The sequence below is a fragment of the Palaemon carinicauda genome, chromosome 4 (assembly GCF_036898095.1).
Source record: "Palaemon carinicauda isolate YSFRI2023 chromosome 4, ASM3689809v2, whole genome shotgun sequence".
Taxonomy (NCBI): Eukaryota; Metazoa; Arthropoda; class Malacostraca; order Decapoda; family Palaemonidae; genus Palaemon; species Palaemon carinicauda.
The window spans coordinates 148,750,353-148,765,212 of record NC_090728.1 but is presented as its reverse complement, the minus strand read 5'-3'; the positions used below and the strand labels follow the sequence as shown (position 1 = coordinate 148,765,212).

The window sequence follows — 14,860 nt, the reverse complement described above, 5'->3', positions numbered from 1 at the left end:
ACTTAGAGACTTGTACTATTACCACAAATTAAGTCAGCCTTGAAGGTTTTACAATTGGCTTTAATATTGCCCTTACAGATTCATACTTCTCATCCATCCCGAGAACCTGCGCCAGATTGAAACCATCAACTCACCATAGCTCAGTTTCCTGGTTTCTGAATGACGTACTTAAGTTGGCTTCAGACACTCTTAACGAGACTTGCCATTATATTCCATTGGTTAGGAAATCCTTGTTCTTAATGAACCTGACTTCTGGCGCCAGAATATCAGAACTTTCAGCCTTGTCTAGAGATCCAGGTCATATTGAATTTCTCTCATCAGGGGAAGTACTCCTTTCCCCTGACAAAAGATTTTTAGCGAAAATGAGGACCCCCAGGACAGACGGTTCCCCTGGAAGATTGTCCCACTTCCGCAGGACCCATCTTTATGTCCAGTAAACACTCTGGAAGCCTACTTAAACATATCTCCCGTTCAGTCCTCGGGGCCCTTACCCATTAGAGAAGGTGAAGAACCATCATCCTGAAAGGACTCAGACAGAAGATTCTGCATTTCATTAACGGGCTACCTAGAATCATTCCCACATCACTCCCTTACGTCCATGATATATGAGCTGTAGCTACCTCAGTTAATTACTATGAACTTCACTGGACTTACTAAATATACAGGCCGGAAGTCTCCAACAGTATTTAAACGCCACTGCTTAAAACCTCTGGAAGCCTTATATTTGCTACAGTGGCAGCAGGGAATGTGATTCCTCCTGAACATAGTGAACCTTAATCAACTATGTCTTGCTATCCTCTTACCTGTTATTTTGGATTTTGTTACTTCCTCAGGTATTGTCCCAAGATTTGGGACCATTTCTCTGGTACTATTTCACTGCGCGGCACAGGTCGGAGCCCAGAAAAGGGATTTTGACGAAGGAAAAATCTATTTCTGGGCGAGAGACCTGTGCCGCCCAGTGAACCCTCCCTTGACTTCCCTCCCAACATGGGCCCCAAACCTTGGGTGCTATGAGGAGTGACGTCACTGGCGTGGGTTGGGTTAGTGGTAGTAGTGTTGAACGGCACCTCGCTGTGGCGGGGATTTTGAAGAGGAGATATCTAAATAGTGCGAGACCTCTGGTTGTGAATTATCACGCCCCAGTATTTTATACCGACACCTTATATAGGTGAGCGAGCTGGGTTCAACCTGGCATTCCTATGCTTTTTTTCTCTGGTAATATATAGCAGTTATATTCCTTAGAAATAGTGCTCTAGGAGTATTTCACTGGGCGGCACAGGTCTCTCGCCCAGAAATAGATTTTTCCTTCGTCAAAATCCCTTTATTATCCAACATATTTATATAAATTTATTCATACCTTAATCAATTTATTTTGTACTATACATATTTATATTGAACTATACTTCATCTTTGAATTTACCATAATCATCAATGAACACAAATTGTTCTTTCCAAACTTTATGCAGTATAAAATGGTGAAAAAATATGTAACCTAATTAAGATTAATATTTTCAAGTATAAAAATCCCTAACCTTGATATTTTCATGTTGAAGGTTTTGAAATAGGCAAAACCCAAATCAAGTTTAATAAAAAATATTTTAATACTTTTGTAAACAAAGATCCCTTTTACATTTTATGAGATACAGCTTTTTTAATTAAAATAATTTAGACATGATTATGTAACGAGTGCATATGTCATACCTGTTCTACATTGTAGTTGACAATTCGTGACATCTCTTCTTGCCATATCTTAAGGCCATACATACTAATGTAATCTTGGATGAATTCAAAAGATGTACAAAATCCTGTCATCTGTTGACCAACCAGGGCAAGGCGTTTATACAATTCACTTTCCTGTAAAAATGAAAACTTAGGTAATAATTTTTGGACTAGCTCAGTACACTCAGTATTATATGTATTTTGCCAAAACTCATTTTATTCAACATTTAGAGACTGATCTTATAAAAAACTAAGTCACAACCCCCAAAATCATCAATACTGGCATTTTTTTTTTTGCATTAATTCAATTTATGGTTAAGAAAATGGATTCAAATCTCTGTAAAACACATAGAAGTAATTCATGTACACAGCACTATGTAAATGTAAACTCGTGGAATTTATGGCCATACAATTTTCCAAAGGGGCATGTTGCCCAAAGTTCACTCATCCCTCACACTATAAATAGTTCTTTGCAGTGTCCCTTAGGCCAAAATTACCAGTCATTTCAGCTGTGCAATTTCTGGTCAATTCATTTGATCTTATCGTCTGGGTGTCCATTTTTTACAACTCTAATTTTGTTCCATTTTCAATTATTTAAGAGTAAAGTCTTCACATGAGCTTTATGATAGTCTAGTCACAGACTTGTTAGTCTCATTAAATTGCTTTTTATTTATTATATTACAGTAACTTATAAAGGGGCATTAATAAAACAAATTTAAACAGCATAGCTTGAGGCATAAACCCTTCTTAAAAGCTGCAGGTTTTCTACTTTTTATTAGGGCATTGATAAGGAATTGAAAAATCATCTACATGAAATCCTTCTCAATCATTCACTTTTAGTGGTTAGCCTTTATTACTTGAAACATTAGGTATTAAGATCCACAATTATATGCATTACATATTTAAATAGGACAGGAACACAGAAGAAAAGGGGGTCTTCCTCTATTGGACTCCAAAACAGTGCTGTAGCTAGTCATTCTCTAGATCTCTACCATAGAGTAGATATTAATAATACCAAAATAATATATAAGGATTCAGATATTGGACGTACTGTAGGAGGGTAGTTAAGGGAGACTTGATTCAAGTAATGGACACGTTTGATAACAATAAATGTTTTAAACAGGAAGACAACATTATTAGTAATATGACAAATTCGTAGATAATTTGTATTTTTCCTGACTATACAAACCTTAGCTATTTAATAGGGGTATTACTTTCGGCGTAGCTGAAATGACGAGCCATTAAAATCTAACGAGGGTTTACTACCCACACCGCTAGTAGGCGGGGGTAGGGGAGGGTAGCTTGCTAACACCCCCCCCCCCCCCCTCACACACACCTGTACTTGAGCTCACTTTGCTTGGAGGTAGGACTTCAAGGGGGATAGGGCTGGCGGGCTAAGGTTTGTATAGTTAGGAAAAATACAAATTATCTATGAATTTGTCATTTGTTCTGTAACTGGAATACAAACCACGCTATTTAATAGGGGTGACTCACCCATTAGGAAGGGTGGACGTCCCTGCCAGTCTGGCGTTTTGGCTTTGCCCGGGGGCTCGTTATTTGAGTGTGTAAGCACCCAAGAAATAAGGAGTCCCTGCACCTCACTAGAACCTTGTTACGCAAGGACTGTGGCCTACGCAAGCTGTGTGTGAAGGTATGAAGAAGTGTGACTCGTCCTAGGAAGTTGTTCTGAAGTTCTTTAGATGGAAACTTGTAGCCTAGGACTTTCCCAATACCACCTCGTCAGGGTATGGGGACGTAACAATATTAGTCTTAATATTAGGAACACAAGGAAGCATGGTTTACCCGCAGTGGTTTGAGGTCAGCTATGCAGAGAACCCAGGATGCTGCTTTCCCCGCGAGAGGGTAGGATGAAGAAAAGAATAAGAGCCTGTCAAATCTTTTCATTCACGCAGACTAAAACCAGGTAACAGTGCCCTCAACCTTCTGCTACTTGTTGAGATTGAACTATGTTCTGAGAGGAAGGTCTCAATTCCGACTGGGGAAAGGCAAGTAGTAAGTCCGTATGAGTTAGGAAAAGTCTATCGATGAAAGGGTGTCCCTTTCTTTCAGTATGAAGGTGAAGGATCAAGGTTGAGTGATCATCTTTACCTGTCGAAACTGAATAGGGGATCTTTTCCTCTTGCATATACTCGAGGATTGCGCCATTGCTGGAATCAAGGTATCGAGAGAAGAGACACTTTCCTATGACGCCAACCACACAAGACGTGACATTGCCTGGTAGACTGATGCTGAGGAACTCCTCAGGTATCTAGACAACCTCTTCGCAAAGAGGTATTGGGTAGTCTTCAGGCGTACACTCATAGCAAAGCTATAGCTTGTGGTAGGTGTCGAAGTGGGTTGTCTGATATGCAGAGAGGGTTCTCTTAGAGGCTCTATCAGGAGCTGCAAAAGGTTTGGAAACCTTTCTGCATAATGCCATAGCGGAGCTAGGAGAGTCCTTGAGAGATTGACCGATGTTCTAGCCTTGTTGAGAGCCCTTCTCCAGATAAAACAGGGACGAGACGTAAACGTCATTGTTGTACCCACCGTTGTTGCCAGAGAGCCTTGGGGTCTAGGGCTGGTGAACAACGGTAGCCTGAGGTTCAGGAGCATTGTGAACAGACCCCTAGTTGGAGGACCTCATAAAGTCAGGACTTTGTTGGCTACATGGCGATCCAAAGTCCATTCGGTATACCTATCTGAGATGCTGTGCACAGATTGTCGGCGAGCCTGTTCTTCCAGTCTGGAATGAAGCGGGCTGAAAGTGGAACTGAACGGACTTTGGCCCATCTTAGTGTTTATACTATTAGATGGGAAGATTCTACAAGCCAGTTCCTACTTGCTTGTCAATGTGAGTCTCTATGTGGTGTGCGGTGTGTTGTCCATCACATCACTGAGTGGTCTGTTAGGAACCGATGAGGATGTTGAAGGACCGGGAAGTTGGCCTTCATCTCTTAGAGATCTAAGAGAAGGTACCTTCGGGCTCTGTCCAGAGGGCTGAGGTCGTGTGGTGCAGCACTATGGTCCCTCCTTTCTTCTTTTTCCGACTCCTGTCTCCCGGAATGGAAGTAGTTCTCGTTTCGAGAAGGTTTTTGTGGAGATTGGTGTTTAGAATCATTCCCAGATACACCAGTCTCCTGGGAGGGAAGTAGGGAAGATTCCGTAGGTTTACCCTGATCACTGGATCTTGGTAAAAAGACTTCAGAAGTTCCAGTGTTAAAGCAAGGTTGCCACTGAGTCTGCTAAGGTCAGTCAGTCGTCCCGAGAGAGCGGAGACGGAAGCCGATCCTGTGAGACCAGGATGGGTGTAATGGAAAGACTGAAGCACAGTGCCTTGAACTGGTGTTTCTTGTTTGTCTAGACTGAATCTTCCATCCTTCCTAGATGGATGGTTTGGACCTGGGAGTAAGTGTCCTTTAGGTCCAGTGTGTAAATGAAGACCTGAGGTCTTAACCTTCGATCGAACTCCAACATGGAGTGGACATCGACCCAAAGGGACAGCTCCTTGGTGATCCTTTGCATGGAAGATTGTCGACGCTGGAGTCTTGACTCGTGTCGTAAAGGAACAGGAGCGATACCCAGTGTAAGGATTCTTCTCCGAGAGAGAATTTCTTTAGAAGGAAGGCCACGCTTAGCCTTACCATGCGCCCTGATGGGATTGATGCTATACCTAAGAATAGAATTAATCTGGTGAATGTTAATCAATGGTTAACCGTTGGGTATCCTGGATACTGCGCAGTTGGAGAGTGCTCGCTAGTAGTTCCCTGTTGGCAAGCCGTTGATGAGGGTTGTCGAACGTTTACTGATCACTTTAGCGTGATGGCAAACGGCCAGTAGCTAGAAGTATGTTGTATAACTTCTGATCTAGGAACTACAGGAAGTGGTTGACTAGAAAGTTCGAGTCACGAACTGCTGGCAAATAACCGATGACCAATGAATCGGTGGTCTGTACGCCGATGGTGAGTTCGAGATCAGCCAGCTGATTATGATCCCCCCTGTTTGGTCAGAGATGAGCAAGCTGAAGATGGGCTGGTCAGAGATCAGCGAGCTGAGTTCAATGATCGAAGAAAGATGAGCTGCCCATCGGTGATCTAGTGATCAGCAAGCTGATGACTGGTTATTGACTAGCAATCGATGTTTGGAAATGCTAGCAATTGGAGATCGTTAGTCATTGGAGGGACTAGAGGTCACAGATCAGCACTGAGCTAGCAATTGGCGATCTGGTGATCGGAGACCTAGCGATCAGTAAACTATGAACTAGCCATCAGCAAACAGTGATCTAGAGATCAGTCTGTTGATGCTTTCCTGTTTGCTGTCACTGGTCTGTCAAGGAAAAAAGAAACTTCAGAAGAGACAGGGACCAAGGATTCCCCGATTCGATTCCCTGGTAGGATGGAATCTTCGGGATCTTGAATCCTTCTGTGGAGCCTTATTCCTCTTTTCCCGGTGGCAATGTTTATGTGCTTGCGGGGAGGAATGGGGCAATGGTGACCTGTCCAAAAAGTTTTACTCCTTTTTACTGACAATTGCGCGAGTGTGCAGGTGAGTCTGGAGCGATGGCACACAGGATGATGCTGGTGCTTAATATCTGCCTGGAGAGCAGGCCAGCGCTGGCTCTTAGACAAGAGCTGGTGCATTGGATCTGCGAGCCTTGACTCTTTGGCAAGAGCTGGAGTATGAATCCGGGGACCGTAACTGCGCAGGAGGGCGCAGGAAAGTGAGGAAGATCGCTCGTAAGGCACTGTGTAGTTTTGTGCATTCTCCCTAGAATGCACCAAAGCGTGTGACTGGTTGCGCAAGAGTGGGAGCATTGGCGCGTGCGTGAGAGTACTACGTGGAGATTGTTGGCGCGTGCGTGCGGAAGACCATCGGCATCCGCACGTAGAAGACCGTCGGAGCGCACGGAAGGCTGTGTGCGTGCATTCAAGATTACTGGAGCGCGCACACGCGAAGGCTGTCGGAGCGCGCCCACGCGTAAGGCCGTCGGTGCGCTTGCACGGTAGACTACTGGCGCACGTGCAGGATACCATTGGCGCCCGCGCGCAGAAGAAAGTCGGCACGCACATGCGCAATACTGTTGGTGCGCGTGTGGGAGACCCTAGGCGCTCGCGCGGGGAAGAAAGTCGGCCATGCGTGCGGAACTGTTGCCGCGCGCGCGTGCAAGACTATGAAGCGCGCACAAGAGCATTGGCGCTTGCGCGCTTGTTGACACTGGCGTGCGTGGAAAATCATCGACGCGCGCGTGGGAGACCATCGGCACCCGTGCGCGGAAGATCATCGATGCATGCGCGCGTATAAGACTGTTGGCAACACGCGCGCGACTATCGGTGTGCGCGCGTGGAAGACTGTTGGCGTAAGACTATCAGTGCGCACGCGCGCGGGAGACTATCGGTACCCACGCACGGAAGATCGATGGCGCTCGCGCGCGTAAGAATGTTGGCGCGCGCGCTGGAGACCATCGGTACCCGGACGCGGAATATTGTCGGCGCTCGCGAGCGTAAGAATGTCGGCGAGTGCGCGCACGGGAGACCATCGGTACCTGCGCATGGAAGATCGTCGGCGCTCACGTGCGTATATAAGAGCGCGCGCGTGGGAGACCATCGGTACCCGCGCGCAGAAGATCGTCGGCGCTTGCGCGTGTAAGAATGTCGGCGAGCGTGTGCGCGGGAGACCATTGGTTCCCGCGCGCGTAAGAATATCGGTGAGCGCGTGAAGGTAGCGCTAGTAGGTTGGAGTGTCAGCTGGTAGGTTGACCAATGGCAGGACGATCAGGAACTGGGATGTGCCCTTTAAAAAAGTGCGAGCGTCCACCGATGGGACCGTAAGCAGGTCTGCTTTAGAGTCCAGGACCGAAGTCCTTCGTTGCAGCGCAAGGTTGCGCTGGTAGATCGGTAGGTCAGCTGGCAGAACGATCAGGAACTGGGATGCGCCCTTTGGAAGGGCGAGCATCCACCGATGGGACCGTAAAAGGTCCGTGATAGAGTCCAGGACCAAAGTCCAAAGGACTACGTTGCAGCAAAAGGTTGCGCTGGTAGATAGGTAGGTCACTGGAAGGTCTGCTTGATCCTCCGAGGAGGTGTCTCTATGAGAGGCTTCTCCCGCGAACAAGAGAGGTGACTACTTCGTAGAAGAGACTTGAAGATACTCGTGATGACGCCCCTTAGGGCTGTTGGATCAGCAAGCTGACCTTCTCAGTAGCGATCCTCCGAAGAGAAGTCTCTATGAGTGGCCTCTCTTGCGAATGAGAGAGGTGACACTTTGTAGAAGAGACTTAAAGACACTCGTGGTGACGCCCCTTAGGGCCGTTGGATCAGCAAGCTGACCTTATCAGTAGCGATCCTCCGAAGAGGAGTCTCTATGAGTGGCCTCTCTCGCGAACGAGAGAGGTGAACACTTCGTAGATGAGACTTGCCAAGACTGTGCTCCACCCCTGAAGTAAGAGAAACTCAGCAAGGGGGGAGAGAAGTCTGGCTGAAGGGCAGCAACAGTAGTCGGAGGCGATGAATTTTTTGAGGTATGGGAAGTTCTCCCTCTGAAGGGAGAGAACAACCTCACACCTGGGGAGGAAACCTCCCTCGGAAGGGAAGTTGTCCAACCCCTGGAGGCGAACCTCCTTTAGCGTTCTAAGATGATCTGAAGTGCTGGCCATGTTGTCACGGGAGTACTTCTAAGAGAAGGGATGACACCCATGATGACGTCCTCTGAGGGACGGCAGTGACAACAGATTCCCCAGGCATGAACAGGACAGCTCTGCTTCGTTGGCACTCTTTAGTCGAACGAAGAAAAACTGCATAGTTAACTGGGAAAATAAAATTAAATAATTATTTAACAGAAATTCCCTAGAGAGGAACTCCGAAGAGGAACCCCGAGGGAATAACATAAAATAAGAATTAAGTATGCGCCCTTTCTTCCCCAGATGACATCCACGGGAGAAGGGGGGGGGGAGTGGAGTAACTGTAATAAAAACAGAATTATAATTATTCAAATCATCTAAGAATATTCAATAAAAGTGAGAACCACTGACCCCCCGAAGGGAAGTGTTCCCCACGGAGAAAGCTGAAAAGTTAAAATACAATTGGATTTCACTAAAATAACTGAGACAAACAAACAGAAGAGCAGCCTAACCCGCACAGGGGAAAGGAGCTTCCGCAATAGTACGTTGTTGTAGTAAAGGTGAATGACCTTGAGAAGAGAGAGACTGTAGTCAATCTATAAAAGGCCACATTCCCTTCGCTCAGAATCCAAGTTTCCCGTTGGAAAAGAGGAAAAGGCGAAGACAATAGTTGAATGAAGAGGCTCCAGGTGATGACAAATCCCCTGCGGCGGCCGAGTTAATGGATATATGCCGACGGGAAGACCGATGGACCAGAGAGGGAGAGGCCGTTCCCCATGAAGTTGAACTGTGCTGGCCTTGCTACTACGCAAGTGTCGTTCTCGTATATCACACACACAGCACAAACACTGAAAAGGAAACTTACTACATTTCTATACACATCACATACATACATATACCAAGGCACTTCCCCCAATTTTGGGGGGTAGCCAACATCAACAAATGAAACAAAAAAGGGGACCTCTACTCTCTACGTTCCTCCCAGCCTAACAAGGGACTCAACCGAGTTCAGCTGGTACTGCTAGGGTGCCACAGCCCACCCTCCCACATTATCCACCACAGATGAAGCTTCATAATGCTGAATCCCCTACTGCTGCTACCTCCGTGGTCATCTAAGGCATCGGAGGCGGCAGCAGCAGGGCCTACCGGAACTGCGTCACAATCGCTCGCCATTCATTCCTATTTCTAGCACGCTCTCTTGCCTCTCTAACATCTATCCTCCTATCACCCAGAGCTTCCTTCACTCCATCCATCCACCCAAACCTTGGCCTTCCTCTTGTACTTCTCCCATCAATTCTTGCATTCATCACCTTTTTTAGCAGACAGCCATTTTCCATTCTCTCAACATGGCCAAACCACCTCAACACATTCATATCCACTCTAGCTGCTAACTCATTTCTTACACCTGTTCTCATTCTCACCACTTCGTTCCTAACCCTATCTACTCGAGATACACCAGCCATACTCCTTAGACACTTCATCTCAAACACATTCAATTGCATTCCCCACAACTCCGATCCATACATCACAGTTGGTACAATCACTTTCTCATATAGAACTCTCTTTACATTCATGCCCAACCCTCTATTTTTTACTACTCCCTTAATTGCCCCCAACACTTTGCAATCTTCATTCACTCTCTGACGTACATCTGCTGCAACAACAGACCCCAAGTACTTAAACTGATCCACCTCCTCAAGTAACTCTCCATTCAACATGACATTCAACCTTGCACCACCTTCCCTTCTCGTACATCTCATAACCTTACTCTTACCCACATTAACTCTCAACTTCCTTCTCTTACACACTCTTCCAAATTCTGTCACTAATCGTCCAAGCTTCTCTTCTGTGTCTGCAACCAGTACAGTATCATCCGCAAACAACAACTGATTTACCTCCCATTCATTGTCATTCTCGTCTACCAGTTTTAATCCTCGTCCAAGCACTCGAGCATTCACCTCTCTCACCACTCCATCAACATACAAGTTAAACAACCACGGCGACATCACACATCCCTCTCTCAGCCCCACTCTCACCGGAAACCAATCACTCACTTCATTTCCTATCCTAACACATGCTTCACTACCTTTGTAGAAACTTTTCACTGCTTGCAACAACCTTCCACCAACTCCATATAACCTCATCACATTCCACATTGCTTCCCTATCAACTCTATCATACGCTTTCTCCAGATCCATAAACGCAACATACACCTCCTTACCTTTTGCTAAATATTTCTCGCATATCTGCCTAACTGTAAAAATCTGATTCATACAACCCCTACCTCTTCTAAAACCACCCTATACTTCTAAAATTGCATTCTCTGTTTTATCCTTGATCCTATTAATCATTACTCTACCATACACTTTTCCAACTACGCTTAACAAACTAATACCTCTTGAATTACAACACTCATGCAAATCTCCCTTACCCTTATATAGTGGTACAATACATGCACAAACCCAATCTACTGGTACCATTGACAACACAAAACACATATTAAACAATCTCACCAACCATTCAAGTACAGTCACACCCCCTTCCTTCAACATCTCAGCTCTCACACCATCCATACCAGAAGCTTTTCCTACTCTCGTTTCATCTAGTGCTCTCCTCACTTCATCTATTGTAATCTCTCTCTAATTCTCATCTCCCATCACTGGCACCTCAACACCTGCAACAGCAATTATATCTGCCTCCCTATTATCCTCAACATTCAGCAAACTTTCAAAATATTCCGCCCATCTTTTCCTTGCCTCCTCTCCTTTTAACAACCTTCCATTTCCATCTTTCACTGTCTCTTCAATTCTTGAGCCAGCCTTCCTTACTCTCTTCACTTCTTTCTATACCATATATATACATAAACATTAAGAATGTTTATATATATATTTACAAGTATAAGAAAAAGTAAGTTAAAAGACAAAAATTAATGGCAGTCCAAAATAGGCGAGGAGAGAGAGAGGAAACAACCGTTCTCGCTCCGAGCCCAAAGTAAAGTGAGCTCAAGCACAGGTGTGGTTGTGTGCGTGTGTGTGTGTGTGTGTGTGTGTGGGGGGGGGGGGAAGCAAGCTACCCTCCCCTACCCCCGCTAACTAGCGGTGTGGGTAGTAAACTCTCGTTAAATTTTAATGGCTCGTCATTTCAGCTACGCCGAAAGTAATACCCCTATTAAATAGCGTGGTTTGTATTCCAGTTACGGAACAATTGATTTTTAGAAATATTTTTAAAACATCTAGAGCTGCCAAACTTCTGCCAAGCCACTGCTTCCTCGTTTGCAGGCTAATGGAATTGATAATATTGATCAGAGCCATAGTGCCAACAACAACGGAGAGCCACAGTTGCAGGATACCAACATAAATCTTTTGGAAAATAGACTGCCAGCAAGACGATCGGAGAGAATCGGTAATAGATAACAAAATATCCAGTTAACCGGCGACTAGCTATTTTAACATGAAGACTGTTCACTTGTTAGAAAATTGCCACTTCTTTTTTATCTGAGGTTTTAGCTTTAACAATTACTTTGGTTTAATTACTTTTATCCTGTAATTGTAATTTGTTTTTAGTTTACCTTTTAAACATTGTAAAACTTTTTTATTCTTCAGCTGAAGAGGCACTTTAAAAAAAGTGCAAAATATAATTGTGGATTTTAATACCCAAGATCAACAGACATGGCATGGTGTTTTATTCAAGTTAAAACTTTATCATTATTACTTTTAGTTAAATGAGACTACCAAGTCCTTTTCTCAATTCTTACAGGACTTGCTCAAAGGATTTGTTCTTAAATATGAGTTCGAAACTGAATAAGGAAAATCTAAGGAGTTTTGACAACTAGGGAAGAAAAATGGAAGGGAATGAATGAAAAATAAAAGGCAGATAACAATGTGGCTGTGGTTGATGGGATGCTACAAAGATTCTTTATCATATCATCTACAGTACATTGTGCTAAACCAGTGGTTCTCAAACTATGGGTCGCGAGATCAATTTTGATGGGTCGCAGGGACACAGGAACATTATCATGCTTTCAGTGTTTCAGTGTATTTCAGTTGCTTAATTGAATTATTCTTCTTTAACCACAAATTACTTTTGTTAAGTATGTTATGTTTGTGAATTAAAAGCAGTGCCATAGATTCTATTAATTTAGTTTTGTGAATTAAAAGCAGTGCCATGGATTCTATTAATATAATTTTGGGAACGAAAAGCAGTGCCATGAGTCCTGTTCGTTTAGTTTTGTGAAAAGGAAAAGCAGTGCCATAAATCCCACTAGTTTAGTTTTGTGAATGAAAAGCTGTACACATTATTTTTTTTCCAAAATAAAGTGTATATATCATTGCATGTTTTCTTTCTCTTCACTTTACTCTGGGTCGCGAAGGAATGAAATGTTTCAAATAGGGTCGCTCATGAAAAAGTTTGAGAACCACTGTGCTAAACAAAGCACATTGGAAGGGAGGATTTTCTATAATATAAACAAGATAATGTAAACAGTGTCTGATTACATATTTTTGATTAATATCAATACCATGATACCTATAAAACTAGAAGTGCCTATGCCAGTTTCTTATTGATAACCAAAAAAAAACTTAGCTTTCATTAAGTTGAGTTGGGATAAAAAATATGTTAGCAACATCATTTAACTTCTTTACCTAATACAGTATTGGGATATTATCTTGGAAAGATGTGACACTCAACTTTTCATTGCAGAATTTGAATAAAATAAATGGTGTCATTTCCAATTGAAATATTTTCCTGTTCTTCAAAGCGTATTTGGCAACAAATACTATTCTTAATAATATAAAAGAACTTCCCTTTATATTATATCTTAGATTACAAACATTAAACTCACCTTATTCTATATAATACAAAATTGTTCCCAATAAAACAGACATGAAAAAGAAGAAATTGTCAGAATGGTGATATATGACTATAATTTTGTAAATGCTCCACATGATTAGTCCTTAAATGTAAAAAAATCATATATTCATGAGAAACTTAAAATAAATTTTTATACATTGCTAGAATAATCTAGCTTTCAGGTGTGAAATATTCCTACATGTTGATGGACATTAATAAACATCAGTGTAAATTTGTGAAATGTTTTAATATATACTTGCAAAGACTGGTATAAGATTGGTAAAAGCTGGAAATGGTGATAGGAGTTAGTCTAATGAATGTACTGTAAAGTAATTAATTACAGTTTTAGGAAATTGTTGAAATAAGCATTAGAAAAGAGATGGGACCCCTAGGCAATATATCTATAGATAAGCCTAATTTCAGCTCAGAAAATACTCTCATCAAAATTTTATCTATAAAAATATATTTACCTTAACTTTTGTGTTGAAAGTAAGTCCTTCATGTAAAATTCTAGCAACAAGCGAAACGAGCTCTCGACGAACACCATCTTCCAGCAGACGGCGAGGATCTACTTGCACCACACCAACTAAGGTGGTTTCCATCATGGCAACACCTTCTGCCAGGACTGCTACACCATGGCTTAACTCTGCCATCTGAAATGAATTTGAACAGCTAGCTATAAACACCCTCAAGATAGACTAAATTTTGGGAAAATTTTGTTACTAAATACAAGCCATTACTTGCAGATGCTTTTCTTTGACAGCTCTGGCATGTTGAACTTTTTGCAGTTTTTTAACTACTGTACTTTATCTATCTTTGTAATGAGCATTTATTGCTGCCTCATTGATATAACCTGAATTTTTCTCTTGCTAATACTGGAATATTAATTTGCAGGCTGCTGTAGAAAAATGGAAGAGAATCTTCTTAAATCAATGATTTTCTATGGCCTATAGAATTTGAAATTGTTGAAAAGTAACATTTGTATTGCCACAGAACCCGCTGCTCATAACTAGTCTTTTTCTTGCAAATAAACTTGTCCCAGACACTTCAGTCACTCTTTTGAAAGTTATAAAAAAAGACAATCTGCCCCATATTCTCATTTTATGTGCATGTGCATGGGCAGTAACTACTCCCCAAAAGTTCCAGATGTTACAACGAACTGTGATCTATCAGGGATTGACTTTATTCTTTGTCATTCATTTTTCTTGTGGTTTATGTGGAGATTTTCCATCCAATAGTGAAGTGATTCATGAAATATTCCAATGACTTTCTAAAAGAAAGTGAGCCATCAAACTGGATGTTTTTTCTCTATTGTGGAGGGTAACTTGCAAAGGAAATTGTTTAAATACAGTCCTTGCTTTTTCAAAGCAGCATAAGTACTGTATACTGTTTCAATACTCCAGGTCAATATTATGCTTGAATTTATTGCTCCTCCACGTATAGGTATTAAGTTTTAGTGCAAGTAAGTGTTAGCTAGTTAGCAAATGATATATTAGAAAGTATTTTCTGAAAGTTTACTTTAGTTTAGTTACTACCAACTTGAAATTTTGCTTTTTATGATTGAGGGTTAGCCTGTCTTTCAAGATAGTTCCATTTAAGTAAGTTTTACTGCTGCCATGCTCTTTACTGTATTCCTTATTTGCTTTCAGAAGTGAAATTAATAAACCGGTTTCACTATTA

General features: G+C 42.7%; 1 protein-coding gene across 1 annotated transcript in view; it reads right to left on the bottom strand.

Moving 5' to 3' along the window:
• The window catches only part of Strump (WASH complex subunit strump), a 191,819-nt gene that overhangs the window by 47,433 nt on the left and 129,526 nt on the right, over positions 1-14,860 (bottom strand). Inside the window, exons 14-15 of the mRNA XM_068372566.1 lie at positions 13,651-13,833; positions 1,702-1,854 (exon numbers count right to left, since the gene is read on the bottom strand). Of these exons, the coding sequence (XP_068228667.1) occupies positions 1,702-1,854; positions 13,651-13,833 (336 nt within the window). The remainder of the gene's footprint in view (positions 1-1,701; positions 1,855-13,650; positions 13,834-14,860) is intronic.